The sequence below is a fragment of the Idiotropiscis lumnitzeri genome, chromosome 15 (assembly GCF_059441095.1).
Source record: "Idiotropiscis lumnitzeri isolate Australia: NSW breed Sydney's pygmy pipehorse chromosome 15, RoL_Ilum_1.0, whole genome shotgun sequence".
In the NCBI taxonomy this organism is placed as follows: domain Eukaryota; kingdom Metazoa; phylum Chordata; class Actinopteri; order Syngnathiformes; family Syngnathidae; genus Idiotropiscis; species Idiotropiscis lumnitzeri.
Window position 1 is genome coordinate 1,437,154 of NC_142405.1, and position 18,152 is coordinate 1,455,305.

Genomic DNA, 18,152 nt, shown 5'->3' on the forward strand with positions numbered 1-18,152 from the left:
CAGGAGCCCCTATCGTGCATCTATTAGATGTTTCCTTCCTCCAATACATCTGATTCCAATGAGCGGGATGGTTTTTCTGCAGTGCTTGCTGATCATTTGAATTGGGTTTGATGGAGGGGGGAGACATCTAAAACATGCAGGACAAGGGGCCCTCGAGGACCAGAGTTGGTGACGCCCCCCCAAACTGGTGCCACCGTCATTAATCGGTCTATTAATAAATGAGTCAAGGTTCAGATTGGGCACGTCAATCTTCAATAATTCGTGACGCTTCGGACAATCGTGTGCCTGCAACTTGCAGAAGGTTTTTCACCAAGGCTGTTTTCTGTTTCCACCACACAAAGCACAAATCAATAGTGTGCAATTTTCACCTCATCGCTGTTTTGTCAAAACAACCCTTTTTTGGAGGGGTGGTGGGGCATTTTTGTACAAAATAGCTCAGAGAGTTTGGTCAAATTGACCCAAGTCGCATGTTGGTCCTTTTTTTTTTTTTAACCATAGTTGAGTTATTTTTGAGCCCACAGTTAACATCCAGTTGGGAAAAATGGGTGGGTTGCGCCGAAAAGGGTATCCGGTGTAAAAACGGTGCCAAACAAATCATGCGAGTGACTCGCTGTGGTGACCCCTGAGAGGGCTCCTTCCTTGAACATTTTGGGAATAAAATGATTTTTAACTGAGAACCTATTGACCCATTTTTTGGTAGCGCCAACTTGTCACAGATTAAATTTGATTACATTTTACACTAAAATGGCAATATTTGGTCCCAGTAAACAAAGTATAATTTAAGAGTAAAATATTCAATGTAGAAACACTGTCGAAATAACCCAGAATTGGCTGTCTCACTTTCGGACCAGCGTTGGGTTAGCTGTCTCACCCAATTTGGGTTACTTTGAACCAGCTTTTTTAAGTTAGTAATTTTCTTCTTTGCCAAAACGATTGAGGCCAAAAGTCACATCTGGTCAATTTAGCTGCACTGCCAGGAAAAAAAGACATCCGAATGTCTGTCCTTCGCCCTGACTTTGAGTTTCTTCAATTATTTTTTTAAGCGAACCAAAAAGTGGAAAAACATGCCAGAAGTGATTTTGTGCGACGTATACTTTGGATGTCATGGTGTCTGCGCACCACTCGCGAGGAGGAGGCGGAGGAGGAGGAGGAGGAGGAGGAGGAGGAGGGGGAGGGGGCAGGGTGTGGGGTAAAACAACCACAATGGATGAGCACATAAAAGGTTGAGCTGACAAATCATGGAGGAGAACAGGCAAGCAACCAACCACCACGAAGTGCAGCAGACAGACAGCGAGCGAAAGAGAGAGAGGGAGAGGGAGTGAGTGAGAGAGAGAAGGCAATCCAGTCAGAGAACTCCAGCAGTGAGGATGAGGACGAGGGAGTGATGGAACCACAGTGAAGAAGAACCTCCTTTTTCTCGGGGTGGCTGTGAAGAAAAGCGGCGTCCGGATGCTCAGGACGAAGCAGAATGCGGACGACAGCGCGTTCATCTCCACGTTTGTCCATGGAGCAACCTCGTCAGGCTTCCCCGCGCCGTCGGGGCGCTTCCAGCGGCTCCGCGTCGTAGCTCGCCGGCAATTTGTTGGAATTTCTTTGCCAGAGCAATAACGAGCTTGTGCAATAAGTGGCCGGGGAAAACAAGCAATACGTTCTCCTCTCCTGCAACAAACAACGAGCCCGCTGGCGCGCCATGAAACAAGAGGAGGCGGCAAAGTTGAGGAGAAGCGGCGCCTCCTCACCTGAATGTTGGACCGAGCGAGAGATGACGGATTGAATTCAAACTGACCGCCATGAGATTAATCCGATTGACGCTGATTCTTGGATGATTTGGACTCTCGGACGCCGCTTGAGCACTGTGATCCATTTCTTATTCCTCCCCATGTTCCCATGTTGTCATGTGTGGACGGCGACATGAGACATAGAAAAGAGTCATATTAGCTACGCGTGAAGTTCACAGATCAAATCTTATACGTGACAAAAAAAAAAGATCTCCGATCTCGTTCCTTTATTGATTGCACCATGATGGAAGCGCCCACGCCGTGCTCCAAAAAGAGCCTGTCCCTCTCGCTGCCGGTGCCCCGCGAAGGACAGGCAACCCTGAAGCCCCCGCAGCACCTTTGGAGGCAGCCGCGCACCCCCATCAAGATCAAGCACCGCGGCTACTCCGACACCGACCGACACCACCACCAGCGGCACATGGAGCGCTCGGACGCCGTGGACACCAGCGACCGGCCCGGCCTCAAGAAGTCGCGCATGTCCTGGCCCTCGTCCTTCCACGGCACCACGCACACGTCCGGCGGGAACTGTTTGGCCACCAGACGGTAAGAGGAAAAATATCCCAATGATGGCTCAGCGGACGTTTGCGTAAAACTGCCTAACGAGAAGCAGAAAGAGGAGAGAGAGAGACGGCAGAAGAGGGGGTGGGTGGGCTTTTTTCTTTCTTTTTTTCCTTTTATTTATGTAAATAACGCAGCGAGCCTGCATGGTTAACCGACGTGAGGCGTTTTTTTTTTTTTGTTGTGCGAAGAGGCGGCGGGACGCGTGGGTTTAGGATTTATTTATTTATTTTTACGTTTTTTTGGGGGGGTGATGCGTAATAGTGTCTTTGGATTGTCAGGTGAGATCCGCCCACTCGAAAGAAAAGCTGTGCAACAAATCAAGTTGACGGCACTGAAAACAAAGCGCTAGTGCTCTGTTGACAAATTCATCACACCCCGCCTGAGCTTTTTGTTGAAAAATTTCACTTTGATCTTTTGAGGTATTCGTGAAACGTTCTCATTTACCAATAGATGTCAGCTAAGTCTTGTCTAAATAGGAAAGTAGTACAGCAATTGGTGTCAAGGAAGTTGTGGTGTGCAAAAACTCTGGTTTTCTTTCTTTCTTTTTTTCTTTTTGAACTTTGCCTGTAAATTATCATTGAAAGTGGATACCTGGGGCGGCAACCCCTTTGACCCCCCCCCCCCCCCCCCCAAGCTCTGGACTTTGGGGCGGGGTAATCACCCATTTTTTTGGGGTTTCTTAAGCTGTATTCGGGATATCTGCCTCTCAGTTTTGCAATTCAGGGTTCAAATTTTGACTTCCTGTGTGGCGTTCGCATGATCGCATTGCCCTCGCGTGTGTTTTCATTCCGGTTAGTCCGGCCATATTGTCCGAGCCAGCAAGGAAATGTGTTGAATAAGTTCAATTTTGTGTTCTTCGGTTGTCATGGCACTTTTCCGCATCGCCGGTCCTCTTTAGTTGCGATGTAACTTGATAGGACGCTTTTTTTTTGTGCTAAAAGTTTTTAAATGGTTTATCTTGGTCTTTGTCTAAAATAACGAAATCCAAGCATATGAACAGGGGTGTGTAGACTTTTAATAAGCACTATGGTAGGACAGTTTGTCATCACAACTCCCTACTTTGAGTGGCAAGTCGAGGGACTGAATTTTCCAAGGATCCTGCGAGGCGGCGTCGCTCGAACAGTTTTCGGTTGCGTTCGCAGCCGACCGGAACGCAACCTCGGGCGCGGTTAAACGCACGCGACAAAGTTTAGCGGCAGCAGAGCTTCCGCCGGACTGTCGCGCCAATGCCGCTTTTCTTTCGTCAGCGTGTCACACGGCGGCTGCTCTCGCTCGGGAAGCGACGGGGCCAATCACGGCGCAGCAAGCCCTTCGACCTCCTCCAAAATGGCGTGGCGGCTCACAAAACACAGCGATGGAATTACGCAACGCGTGTTAATCAAGTCGATGAGATTAAGTGCATTTCATCAAGTGTGAGTCATGGAACAATGCGCTTTTTGATACGATGACTTGGCGCTCGCAGCACGACGGCTCCATTTATCCTCTTGATAGCTGCAGCTGCTTCTTTTTGGCCCGGTGGATGAAAACTTGCTTTGCACGGTTGACTTGCAAAGCTGACGTCATTTCACCTTTTGGCCTGCCATCAATGTGACGCTCCCCTTAAAGCTTTTGCTTCTTTGATTTTGTCATGAATCTCTTTCAGCTTTTACGCAAAAGACATTTTACCGCTTCTGGTGTGCCCACCGTGACCACCTGGGGGCAGTATAACACATGCATGCGGTTAGACAAGGAGAGAAGGAAGCCATGCTTGCTCCTCAGCTGTAATATTAGTTCTCCTTCACAAAGGATAAAGAATATGTGCCCTTGTATTATGCATAGGTTGCTCTGCTGTTTGAATTAAAAAAAAAAAAAAGCGGACAAGAGCCTGAATGCGCACATGAACCCCGGTGAGGTTTCGGACATTTCTGTCAGCTCCCTCCTGACAGAAGGTTATCATCCTAAAAATAGCCTTGAGAAAATAGAAACTTGCTGTAAAAATAGCCCCTGCCTTCGTTTCCATCCTGCCAGCTTGCTCCCTCCTCGGAACCAGCGTGATTATTAGCCCGATTACAAATCTCTTCAAGTCTATCTAAAGGGCCATTAGGGCCCATCTTCCGTCTCTGTTATCCTCTCGCGCTCTTTTTTTTTTTCTTTTCTTATTCCCCCGCAATGCCGGCACGCTCCTCGGGCCAGGCCTCCCCAGCGGGAAACAGATTGAGCGAAGAGGCAGAATTGCGTTGGGGGGTCCTCGGGACACGCTCCGGGGTAGTCCAATCTCCCGTCGCCTTCTGTGGGCGGCTCACGGTGAGCGAGATGGACTTCATTTGATTCCTACGAGCGCACTAAACGGACTCCGTTTGTGTGCGTCTGCGCGGGTGTTTGTGCTGCAGGAATACAAGCCGGCACATCAACGTTGGAGTGCTGAGAGTCAGCGTGTGTGTGCGTGTGTGTGTGTTCACGAGTGGGCCGCACACAGGTTAGTGTCTGACCCCTCAGCCCGTTTGGACCGCCGTGCGCCGTGCTTTATCTTTTTTTTTTTTTTAATGTTCGTATCGGTGGGAGGCCAGAGGGATTTCCGTCGTGTTGCTGCGCGATTCATTCTTTTTTTTTTTTTGCACATCTTCCAATGATCGTCTCCGCTCATGTCCACCGAGCGCTGGGAGCCACATGCCTCATCTCTTCATCTCTTTATCGGCAGCTCGGCCCGCGTCGCTCGAGGCGAGCTGGATGGAGAAGCGGCTCCGTGCAAGTCTGCCGGCACTTCTGCTTCAATGGCACTCGGCCTACGGGGACGATGGTGTCATGTCGGAGATGTGGCGGCAGACAAAAATAGAAGGAAATGAATAAAAGCGGAAAAGGGAAGAAATACAGTTCCAGTGTCGTGACCAGATTTCATTTTTTTTTTTTAGGATTTCAGCATTTTAATCTGTTTTATGTGTTGGTAGAAACAGCTCAGATTTACTTTTACGTTAAAAAACATGTTGAAAGCAGTGCCGATTTGGATGTTAGCTAGTTAGCATTAGCATTAAGCTAGCAGACTGAAAGGTGAAGATATTCAATTCTTTTGAATTCACAAAGTGTAATTCTCTTTGTTTGATATTATTTATGACAAACTACATGAAGCCATTTTTTTTGAAGACTATAAATTTCTGCTTGTCAAGTTAGTTGAGTTGCATCATACGGTGCTTGGAACTGGAAGTGAAATTTTATTCAATTCCCAAAAACAGTTGAGAACCTCTGCTATATCTTCCCTCCACACACACACGAGCTTCACCAACACTCACGCGCTAATGCTGGCATGTAAGGATTGTTCTCGTATTACCTCAAGAGCAAACTTGATGAAGTGAGCGCTTGGTGAGAGGAAGGTAATTGCTCTTAAATTGGTCGGCTGCCGATCGACCCGCCCGACGACCTCATTGTTGCTCGAAATGAAGTCCGTTCAATCACTCGGTCGTAGTCCGTCGAGAGCTCGAGAGGATCAATCAGCTTGAGAGGTGCTGATGGGGTCGTTTGGGACAAGTTTGAAGTGTAAAACCAGACCGATAAGCCAGTGGGATTGGGTTATATATATATATATATATATATATATATATATTTATTTTATTTTTTTTGTTTGTTTGTTTGTTAGTTTTACCATTTGTGGGCCAGCCGAGTCCAAATGTTTGACAAAATGGCAGCCCTCCTCCTCCGGCGTCTTTTGTTCGACACTCTCGCCAGAATATGCTAATAGAAGCGCATCAGTCACCGTGTCCCGTGGCCGCCGCCGCCGCGCCGCGGGAACTTCCAAAGGCAAGCGTCAATGACTGACGGCGAACTCAAGTCTTTCCCCGCCATTCTGTTGCCATGGTTACCCCCTTTTTCTGCACTTGTGGAATACATCTCATTGAGCAGCCCCCCCACTCCTTAAAAAAAAAAAAAAAAGTGTCGGTTTGGAAGAGCTTTGTGGGCTCATTCGTCAACGCGTCCCAGTAGAGCGGTGTCGTAAGCTTGCCCGCTTGTAACGGCGAAAAAGTGAATCACAATTTTTCTTGCTTAAAGGAGATTTATTGTGCACTTGTTGGACAATTTAAAACTCTTCACGGATGCCTTAATAGCATTTCTGTTTTATGATTGAGTTAAAAATGGTGAAAAACACCGGTGCCTTCCTTGACATACAAGTTGAATTCATTCCATAACCAAAACACTCGAGAGACTGGAATGGTTTCATGACATTTCTGTTCATTGAATGTGGAAAGACGAGTGATCGAGGCACCGATGTCATCAGAAATATTTGTACACAAACAATTATAAAGTCACTTTTCCGGAACGTGTGCCCTTTAATCAGAACACCGAAGCTCTATTTGCGACGTTTACTCGTCATGAAAGCGCAGCAAGTCTCAACAGTCCTGTTGCTCTTTGCCTGCCTCACGGGCCAGCTGCCATCATCATTTAGCTCATAATGAGCTAAAGTTAATTAGCACGCGCGTGGCATTTCCTTGTTGATTTCGACTTTAAACGACGCCGAGGAGCACGAGTCTCACTGAGAGAGTGTTCAGGAAATACAAGTCATTTGCGAGCGCGCGACCATCTGTTGACGCCGCCGAGTGCGCCGTGCGAATTCCCGCTTTGCGCTAATTAGCTTCCGGAGGGCCGGGAATTCGGCGCTCTGGCACATGGCAGAGACGGCAGGCGCGAGCGAATTGTTTGCCGACCAGGGAGGCGTGCGGCTGGCGTCCAAGGTCCGTCTTTTGTGTTTGCTCTGGGCTCATTGAGCCCGCACGCGTGAGCATTTGGAGCTCAGCCGGTGGCCTTCGTGACGCTCTTTGTAGCCACTCCTGAATTTGGTTCACTCAGTCTGCTCGCGGTGTGTTCGAGAAAACTCGGAATTCTGACGTTTCCAGTGGTGGGAAGTATGGCAGAATACTTCATCAAGTTCAAATCAACATTGCAATGGAGTAGAAAGCAATTTTCAAATCACAAAGGCGGGAGAATCTCTCCACAGCAGAAAGCGTTCACTCCACCTTGTCCAGAACCGCATCAAATGAAGCAAATGACGAATTTTGGCCCACAAATGATTGACTTTGTTGTTTCATTTCAAACTTGATTGCTACTCCAGAGACCAAAACTTCCCCATTTTAGAGCGTCTTTAATGTCATCATAGATTTTTATCGATTTAGCTGTGAAATGGCTCCCCACCCTTTAATTTCATGAGATATTTCAAAGGCGCTGATTTCTGTTTTTTTTTAACTTTAATGCGCTCCCGGCACCGAAATTCCCCGCCGAAAGCAACCTGTTCCTCCGTCACGCTTTCCTGTGGTGTTTGCTTCAGCGTAATAACACCTCCAAACTGTACTACACGCGTTGCCGTGTTCAAAATCCGTCGCGCCACGAGAACTGTCCATTGTGCGACACAACTCTCCAAGAACGCGACTCGACCGGCTCCTTTTATGCTTAAGAAAAAAACGGAGTGGCTGTGATTGCTTGGCTCTTTGTGATCATTCGGAGCGCGGCGTGAGCGACTCGCATTGATTGCGTCTCCTTTCTGCTTTGGCGCCGCCGCCGCCGCCGCATTGTACGTCTCGTCCGCTTGCCTGCTGGGATTCTACCGCTCGAGCTTTGTCCTCGTTCGCGACACCACAACATTAATTACTTCGGAGATCCGTCATCAGCCACTGGCTTGGATGAAACGAGACCTATCAGGCGTTGTTTCTCCGTTTTTAGAAGCTCTCGGGGATAACAAATTATAAAACGCGTTACGGGACACTTGACAAACCTGTCTAGCTGAAATGAGCCCATTTGAGAGGAAGCCCCGCCCCATAGAAAATACCCCTAAACTGGATTTTATTTTCCTTCATGGTGACAGCACTTCAATCGTAATTGATAGGGGAATACAACAGCTATATTTCAAATTTTTAGACTTTAATCATTTGGACAAATAGTCACTGGCAAAGTGACATCGCCCCCTAGTGGCCTGGCATGCATTTTGCAGCACAGCCAGATGTTTTTGTATGGTTGTTTCAACGTTTTATTAGATCCTTTTTTTCGGGTGACGTTATGACTAGCACGTCTGCCTCACACTTGTTCAAATCCCTCCCGTGTATTTCAAACGCCGGCATGCTAGGTTAGCGAAAGACTCCAAATTGTGTTTACATGTGCAGTGTGAATGCTGCCGTTTCTTTTTCCAGCTCCTCTCGCGACTTAGCTCATGAAAAGCAGTCGAAGATGGATGGATGTTGTCGGGCAAACGTAGCCCACGTGTCAAATGTGTCCCACCGAGGGCCAACGTCCCCGACGGAACGCGCTCTGCGTTGCTGTCCGTCTGACTGAGGATGACAAACGTGCAGTGGAGCACACACACTCAAAAATACACACACACACACACACAGAATCAGCGGCGCGGAAAGAACAAACGGCGTACACCTGTCGAGCTTGCGTCCTGTCACACTAATGTGAGCGATGTCACGAGAGAGTCGGGCTGCTTCAAGTCACTCTCGCCAGATGCCGGATGAAAGGACGGAGAGCTTATTGTTAGAAAATATACGGGAAGACGACCTCGGGAAAAATAATTGCGTGATAAATGGTCATCTCAAAAAAAATACCACAAAATTGGAACACAAATGTAACCAAGTGGGCCTCTTAAGATTATCATGTTGTTTTTAATTGAAGTATTAGCATTGAATTGTCAAACTGTCGAATTCCTTAATGTTCAATAAAAGTAAAACGGGAATCTGACTTGTCATATATTCCATTTTGGGAATTGCCTCAGACACGTTTGGCTGTTCACGCACCAGCGTGGATGTCGCGGCGCAAAATGAGCTTGCTGGAGTCTTCAAAGAATGAGCACAGATGGCGCCGATAGTGGCAGACTTCTCTGTGTGTGTGCGTGTGCGTGTTTGTGTGTGTGTGCGTGTTTGTGTGTGTGTTCAGCCCCATCCAATCACGCTCGTCTTTGTCCAGACATTTGTTCATTCCCTGACTGCGACTCTTATTACTTTTGCGTAATTGCATTTATATTTTCATTTGAAAACGGTTCCCCATTGTTGGCGTGTGAAGCAACGCTGCCAACGTTTCGCAATGCGAGCTCGTCGGATTCACTTCGCGGCGTCTTCTGGCTCGGCGGCGATAACGATGCTCCGTTTTGATTGATGCGATCGGACAGGTATTCATTTCACATTTTTGCACCTTCACCGATTGGGATTTAGCGCCTCACTTTGTGTCTGTTCTTTCGGAAATGGCGCCGTCCGCCGATAGAATTATTTGGTGGAACCTTCTTGCGCTCGAGCTTTCTGAGTGAGATATTTTTGGGACGGCTTTGTGATTCCGGACGTTTGCTGGAGCTGGCTCAACATTCCCATACACGTGCAAATATTTCCAGATGTCGCTCTAAAGTGCAAGCTTCCAACACAGAAGGTCGTGGATTCACGCTATGCTGGGCAGTCCCCGTAGATCCATCACACACCTGTTGCGTTACAAACCATTCAACTTGACAAAAGCCACCGCCGCACCATATTGAATCAACTCATAATCGAATGGTTCCCCCGGAGACCCGAGACCTCCGATGATGTCGTTCCCCATGTGTGTCAAGTTACGGAGATGCTTGCCCATAAAAGGCGCGCTTGGAGAAGTTTGGTGCGGAGGAAGTACAAACCAAACACCGGAGCACAGCTGATAAGACAGCAGGCCCAACATCAGCGAGTGCAAGCTGTTCTATGCCGTTACGTTTCTTCCATTTTCACCGTCCCAAAGCTTTTTATTCCACGCGGCGTCAAGACGGAACATATCGCCGACGTTGCAGGAGATGAGCGCAAGTGGAAACGTGTAGGAGGAAATGATGAGGCTGAGGAGGGGGGAGGAGGGGGGGGACGTCACGTCACGGCGGCTCGCAGCTTCATTTCAGGGGAGGTCGGGCTTCCTGCGGCGGAGCATCTGGGAGCCATTGGAGCATGAAATATACGTCAACCTTCGCTACCAAAAACATGCACCTCCTGCTCGGTTGATTCGGCTGCTGTCAAAGCAGAGAAATGTGGAGTTTGGAAGTCAGACGGCTAGGCAAACGGTAGTTATATTTTAGTGGTGCGAAGCCGCTCGAAAAAAACGTGCAAAGTAGAAGCTTTGCCAATGGGACACTTCATTAGGTACACCTGACGAGAGCGGCTTTTAATCGCAAATCTGATGCTGGGATTTAAAAAGCTTGAAGAAAACTTTAGAAAAATAGAAAATAATGGAAAACCAAATGGACACATAGAAACGTCGTCGCCTCGCGCGTGTGCGCAATGGAATAAAAGCCGAAGAATTTTCCACGATGCGCGAAAGGCGCTTGAGGCGAGTGTCAAGGAGGCAAGCGAGCGCTCGCGTCCACGTGTGAGCGCAACCTGTCTCCTTGTAGGTCACACACTCGCGTTCACACATCAGTGCGCCGCATTGACTGGGTCAGAGGGCAGACGGGCCAAATGCGCCGCCCGAGGGGGGTCGGTGGAGCCCCTCGGCCTCTTCTTCTTTTTCTCCTTCATATCCGCTTAGCTCAACATATTAAAACCGAACCGAACTGTTCTGTCAACGCTGAAACGTTTGTCAACTGTTGGATAGAAACCATAACGCTTTTGCCACACAAGTAGCAAGTAACAGTTTTTTTTTTTCAACTAGAAATTGCCAGCTAATCTGGTCAAATTCATCGAACGAATCGGATTGAATTCAATTAATTGCTGATAAATTCGCTCTCTTAATTGGTTTGACATCACAGCTTTGGATCTTTTTTTTATATTTTTAAAATATAAATATTTTAAAAAAATTTAACTCGTATTTATTTTTAAAATAAATTAAAAATAAAATAAAACGACAAATGTTATTTATTTTGACTTAAATGAAATATTTTAATGTACGAATGTGAATGGTAAATAATAAAAATAGTAATGCTGTTTTTTTTGTGTAAAATGAATTATAAATTCAAATATTGTTATGTATACTGTTTTACATTTAGAAAAATCATTTCACGAATTTGTAATTTTCCACTCATTTAAAACAGTGGTCTCCAACCATCGGTCTGCGGTCCAGTACCGGTTCACGGACCATTAGTTACCGGGCCACACATATAGTCTGCAAAAAACAAAAAAAAAATCGCACCAGCTTGTTTTCATGAACTCAGTCAGCCTGCATGACTCCACTTTGTGTACTTTGGTGTTCTCCTTGAACTCCTCAAGGGGGGTGTTGGAGTGATTTTGAAAAAAGAAATCATATTATGACCTCATTCTATAAACATTGTCACTAATAAACACAATAATGGGACCCAAAATAACAAAAAAACAAAACAGAATAGAGGAAATGGCACATAAACAAACCCACGCTGGTGAAAACAGAACCTCCTTGGTGGAGGTAATTAACTCCCCCAGTCTGAGTTCCCTCTCACTCTGCGTGAGTGTGTGTGCTCCCAGAGTGCAACGTGCATGAGTGTGTGTCCCGAGGCTGATTGTGTGATGACTTGTGGGAAATGAGGGCTTTTGTTGTTGCCAGAGGATCAAAATTGAGTCCTCTCTCCCAACATGCGCGGCTTCTTTTTTTTTTTCTCTTTCTGGCAAGGTGACCACTCAAAAGACACATTGCGAAACATCTTACATTTTTTATATTTGCATCCACACTCTTGATTGCGATTTTCCTCCTGGAAGCGCTTGTTTTTACACCTGGTCTTATTTGATTTGATTTCTTCCTCCGTTTGACGCGAGGGCCCCCTGTGTGATTGTCGTCGTCAGTTGCATAAGCAACAGCGACGGCAGCGCACATACGAGGGCCGGCCTTTCTCTTTCTGTCAGGCTGCTATAAATAGGGCCAGAGGAGCCTCGGGTTGTCGGTGTAATGAGATTAACACAACCAGCCTCGCTTCGCACTGTTTCATTGAGCTTCGCATCACTTTCCAGCCTCTGGTTGCCTTACGTCCACACCAAACACGCTTTTTTTTTTTTCCTTCCCGCTGCTTTCGATTTTGGGGGGGGGGGATTTTCCGAAAGGAAGAACGGAAACGAATAATTTGTTTCTAGGTTGAGCAGTCACCATTTAAAGTTTGTTGACTTGCGATGTAAACAGTTTGTGCATCATGATTTAATGCTGCAATCGTGTTGATTGTGCTGCTCCTTGGCCACCAGGAGGCAGTATAATACGCTCCAGCAGACGAATGCTTTTATTTTGTATTATATGAGCACGTGTGCCGACGCGAGTCCAAGCAAGGTAGCGAGCAAGAGCTACGACTTGTTTCTGAAGTGATGCTGACCTATCAACGTTTTTGTTGAATGCATCATAATCAAAATGTCAACCCTGTGGAATTGAGCTGCGTTTGAGAGTGCGGGCCCAAGAAAATGAACTTTCAATCCTCTGTATGTCTCAGACATCTTGCAATAAAAGCACATGGCGCCATTTAAGAACGAGGCTTAGGCAGCGACTTCGCCATCAGTCTGCAACTGATTCCTCATCTTTTCATCCACCGTTGTTATGATTGCACCTGATCTGGAAAAGGCTTCCCCCCCCCGCCCCCGCCTCCCCCCACCCCCGGCTTCAGATGGCTTTGCGGCTGCGGCGCCACCTGTTGCTTTGCCATGCACTGTGCACGTGTTTTCAAGCGGAAAGTTTGAATAAAAGCGTGGAGATTTTTGGAGGAGGGGGGGGTCGAAGTTGTTTACACGGACGTAGCCTGAGGCTGATATAAGAGGGCCGCTTTTGCATGCCAAGCCGAGCGCAGGACAGCAACGTTTGGCCTGTGCAAGTTTTTTTTTTTTTTTATAGAGGAGCTCAGCGAGTGCGTAATGTCTTCACGGTGTGCCTGTAGCCGATGGCACGGCACCGAGACGCGTTGGGCCTTCTGGTGAAATGTTTGTGGCCATTACGCCGCTCAAACTACTGCAGCTCGCTCTGACGTTCCACAACTGCCTTGCATGTGACCATCTGTTGCTGCCGTTGTGCAATCGGAAAACACGCAGCGCATGAGGCGGCTCGTGCGCGTGTGTGTGTGTGTGTGTGCGTGCGTGCAAACGAGAAAGCCCTCACTAATTGCTATATGTTTGTTGTGTTGCCACTTGCTGTCCACTGAAAATGACATCACAGCCCCGAAGGGCTCAGCTTGCGAATGTCACCATGACGATGATCTCCAGCTCGTAGCACTCAAAAGCTGAAAAAAATAATAATAAAAAAAAATTGTAATAGACCGATTATCAGACAGGCAGATTATCGGGGCCGATATTCTATTTTCTAAGCTCTAAAAATCACAAGTTGTTTTATAAACTTGTGGTGAAAGGCATTTGAACTAAGTTTTGGAGTTTTTATTTTTCATGATTTTTTTCGGCTTCAGATATCAGTCATCGGCCTCCATGACTTCTAATCGGTGTCGGTATCGACCCTGAAAAAAAAAAGCATATCGGTCTCTCGCTAAAAAAACTACACCTTTCCCAAATTGATTTAAACATCGTCCTGCTTCATTTGGCGCTGTCGACATTTCCAGGCGTCCCACACAGCAGACGGCCAAAGTGGAAAGAGAAGAGGCACATTTGAATTATGGAACATTTTTTAAAGGAGGGGGGGGGGGTGATTCCGGTGCTTTGAAAGAAACTGAGAAAAGAAATGGAAGCTGTTAAGGGCAGCCGGGCAGTGAGTGACACAAGAGTGAACACGACAGACCGACTGAGTCATCGGACAAACGCGGCTTCATTCACTGGCCCGCTGCAAGGACATTTTTTTTTTTTTTGGAGGACATTCCACGCCGACCGTCCCGCCTTTACCTCGCTCACGGCGCATAATGGCCAGATTATCTGTGATGTTAGTCGACTCCGACTAATGGGATTCTCCTCGCTTTTAAATCTTATGGGAATTGTACTCCAATAGTGGAGTACAGTTATGCTAATTGCTACATTTCATCTCCGGGGAGGCCAGGAAGGATTTGCAACACAGATAGTAATTACGCGGCGCTATTAATTCATGCTAGGCATAACATCAAAACAAGATCATTTAAATTGTGCTTTCATCGAGAGTTTATCAGTTTAATGTCGCAATCGACTTGATATCGTGTAAAGTCCCTTGACACCCCTGCCGATGAGCAGCACGTAGCGTCCCTTTTTACATCATTTTACTTTCTTTATGTACTTCAAATTCATAATCTATAGATCAAACAACTCAAACAATGTTCATCCAGATTCATTTAATTTGAGCCGTTAATGACCTTCAACATCATGTGTTAGCACATAGCTAACACATTTTGAGCCACTGATGTCGTGTTAAAATTGTGAGGTGGAAAAAAGGAAACTTTTCGCAGTCATTGCGAAAAGTGATGTGCGATAGTTAGCGACAACATCGTAAACACGGAGGAGCCTGCGTAAATTTGGGCCAAATGGTGTCTTAATAATACTCACAAGAAAGTTAGCTAAAAGATAATATGTTGCTAACAGGTAATACTGAAGTGTATTGTGAGGTCACCAAGTCAAACGCTAGCGGCTAATTGATGTTTCGCAGTTGCCTTTTTTTTTAAACTTATTTATTTATATATTTACGCGACTGCATTGTGAACACAGTGGAGAATTTTAGGGTGAGAATCGGATAATGTAAATGTTTGCAGTATAGTCAAAAAGACAAGCAGAAAATAAGGAACAAGTCATCTCTATATATGCTCCTGTTAAAAATTGAAGCAAAAAAATGATCTAAATATAACAAGTTTGCATGCTGTCGATGGTTTTGACGATGAACCTCACAACCAAACAAACACGCGAGGAGGCAATCCTTGGCTGTGTTTCCCTGCCTTTGGTTTCGTTCGCCTACGCAGCGAGCAAATGAGAGGACAGTTGCGGGCGTGACGCTTTAAGTGGACCATTTTCACTGTCAAATCAACCTTGAACACTTCTTCACTCGGCCGCATGCTGGGCAAGGCTTATTTGCTCGCCGCGTTACATCACCGCACGTAATTATCCGTTGTTGCAGAGTAATGGTCGGCCCGGCATCGTTGTGCTTCAGATGACGAATTGGATGCAAACGCTGCTTAGTAGAAGGCGTTTTGCTTGTTGATTGGATTCAATGTGGCATGAATTCGTATTAGGAAAGAGGATACGGAGATTGAAGACTGCAGAGATGGATGGATGCGTTTGTTACCTTTTGATTAATGCTAAAATGCACCGCACATCATTATTGTGTGCGTGATAAACTATGGCCTTTTATAGTTTCAACTCCCAAATCTTCACTAGTTAGCTGCTAGGTGGCTAACAAGATGAACGCATTCTTTTGATATGATAAAGATGGCTAGATTAGCTAAAATAGCCAAATAGCTACATTTGCTATGTACTGATAAATAGATAGATACTATAGTTGGATCCTATAGTGAGAAAATTAACTGCTCTCTAAGCGTGCGAGGTAGTTTTGATTTATTCCTTGATTGTTATTTAGAGCGTGCTGTACAAAACAAAAAAAATACTAATGTAATTTATTATCTATAAATTATATTATGTAATAATTTATAAATTAAAAACGATCCAAAAATGTCTAAAATAAGTGTTGATAAATAGGTGGGTACTGTAGATAGATAGTTGGACTTTTTACAATGAGCGATGAAGTCTACAATGTTTCGCTAGCTAGCTGCTACCTTGCTATTTACAGTGCAGTAAATCATCGAACCTAAAATAAATCAGAATCTGACGTGCAAGTTAGGTAGCTAGATGTATCGCGAGTTTCCATTTTTTTGATGTTGTACTAAGCTCCAAAATCTGGAGTTGTTCGCTCATTGGCTAGCTAGCTAGCAAAATAGCCCAATGGCGAGATTTTTGACATTGGGAATGATAGATTGATACTTCTACACATCAATACGTGAATCTAGTGCGGGAGTTAGCCAGACTTGTGATGAATAATCAAACTTACAAATGTTAGCTAGTTAGCCGCTGCCTTTCTAGTAGCCGTGTAGGCTAAAATTGACATTAGCTGGAACTCGAGCGAGCCAGCTAGCTTTATTTCATTGCGGGAACCTCGAAATAGATGAGGAGGAACGCAGCCAGAGTGACACGGTGCTAGCGGTGGATGAGTCACACTCGTCTCTCCTCTCTCTCATTGTGTCTTCGTGTTTTCTTTTCTCGGTGTGCATGAAAAGAAAAGCCTGCAGAGAGGGAGTCACCATCTCCTAAAAATACACGCGTACTTGTGTGGGCTTGTCGGCTGAGAGAGCGAGGCCGCGCTGGCGGTTGTAGAAGTCAGCAGTCCGCCTTCCGTCAAGTCATTTGCTTCACGCGTCAACACACCGCTGACCGTAATTGGCTTGCTAAAAAAGTGCTCTCTTCCGCTTTCCATGAAGGCCGAGTCAGCGCCGCTCAAAATCCGGCTCATTAAATCCGGCGGGAAGCCCGCCTTTACATTCTCCCTTGCGCGTCCCCACACGGACAAAGTCCATGAAACATCAAAAGCGAACGGACGCCGCAGTCACGAGTGTTAGCGTCGCTCGGCTAGTCATTTGTCGGCAAGCGGCGGGAAACTACAAAGGCGTGTCAGACGATCCATCTGTTTTGGAGACGCCGAGGAGGAAAACATACTGAAGGAGGATGCTCATTAAACAAACCTTCGCAATTCCAAATGGCGGGTGTAAACACAGCGGGGGTGCGTGGAATCACGACTCCCGGCAGGCCTTTGGGAATTGACATACGTGAGTGTTTTATTGTGGCACATTTTAATTAAAACGCGATTCAGTTCAAGGTGAGACAGCAGCAGCAGGCGCCGTGGCGCACGTTGGCCCCCGCCGAGCTGCAGTGAGGGAAGTGGATATTCTCAAGATGCACTCAGGTAGCGGGACCTTGATCAATCCGCTTCTCGGGAACAGCCCGTGACATTTTAAAGAGCGAGTCGACAGCTGCGCTGCTGAAAAGCCAAGTCGACTCGTTTGACCTTTTGGAAGCAACGACACTGTTTTTGTGTCACAAAACGGCGTCGTCGCTTCGCTGAATCTCGGAAAATCGATTTGACAAATGCTACTCATTGAAAAAGTGGCCGATTCTCCATTTGAGCGCAACCCGATTCAGTTTAAACGATGGCCGATTATTACTGCGCATTTTATGGTCGCCGTGGCGGGCCGTGCGTTTCACACGTCAGCCTTCAGTGAAGTCGTACTTGAATAAATCCCGCTCACATCGCCATCATTGATGACATCACGGCTGGAGAAATAATGAACAGAAAGACACTTACAAAGTACTGAGTGAGTGTTGGATGACCTCGCTTCTCTTGAAAGGTTCATCTAGAAAACGGCCTCACAAGTTTATCTGCAATTAAATTCCCTCCTTCGGCCATTGTGGTTTAAAAAAGCAAGAATATATTTGAGATTTTCAAGCGGTTGCCAGTGACGACTTTCGGGTGTGTTGATTCCGCAGAGCGCCGCCCCCTCACGAGTGAGTATCCAATCACAAAACGCGTTCATCACCTTCAACCTAAGGCCGGCGAGAAGGCGTTACTGTCATCAACTCGCGATCTGATTGGCTATCGCGACTGTCCATCAACGGTAAAAGCCCCCTTGAGACACAGAACTGACGCCCGCACGACTGTATCTGAAGGCTTCGGACGAAATATACGTGCTTGTGGTGTTGTGAAATCTGCCCGGCAACACGAGCTCGCTGAATTCTGATTGGATAAAAACTCTCACCTAAAAATTCAACCCTAGGATACGACATGACATCAATGTGAAGAATAGTATCAAGATTTCTTGATGCTATTCGGCCCGCAGAGAAGGACTTGAAGGTCTTGACCGCCCACCACGGAATGATCGGCATTAAGACTCATGAAAATAGCAACTCTAAAAAGTAACGTTTGCATAAACTGGATTGTGTACGTGATCTCGCATAAAACAAAGTAAGACTGTCTTTGCTT

General features: G+C 46.4%; 1 protein-coding gene across 1 annotated transcript in view; it reads left to right on the forward strand.

Annotated features, from left to right (window-relative positions):
- The first annotated feature begins 1,414 nt into the window (after positions 1 to 1,414).
- The window catches only part of pde4a (phosphodiesterase 4A, cAMP-specific), a 36,320-nt gene continuing 19,582 nt past the window's right edge, over positions 1,415 to 18,152 (forward strand). Inside the window, exon 1 of the mRNA XM_088317393.1 lies at positions 1,415 to 2,321. Within this exon, the coding sequence (XP_088173519.1) occupies positions 2,020 to 2,321 (302 nt within the window). The 5' untranslated portion in view covers positions 1,415 to 2,019. The remainder of the gene's footprint in view (positions 2,322 to 18,152) is intronic.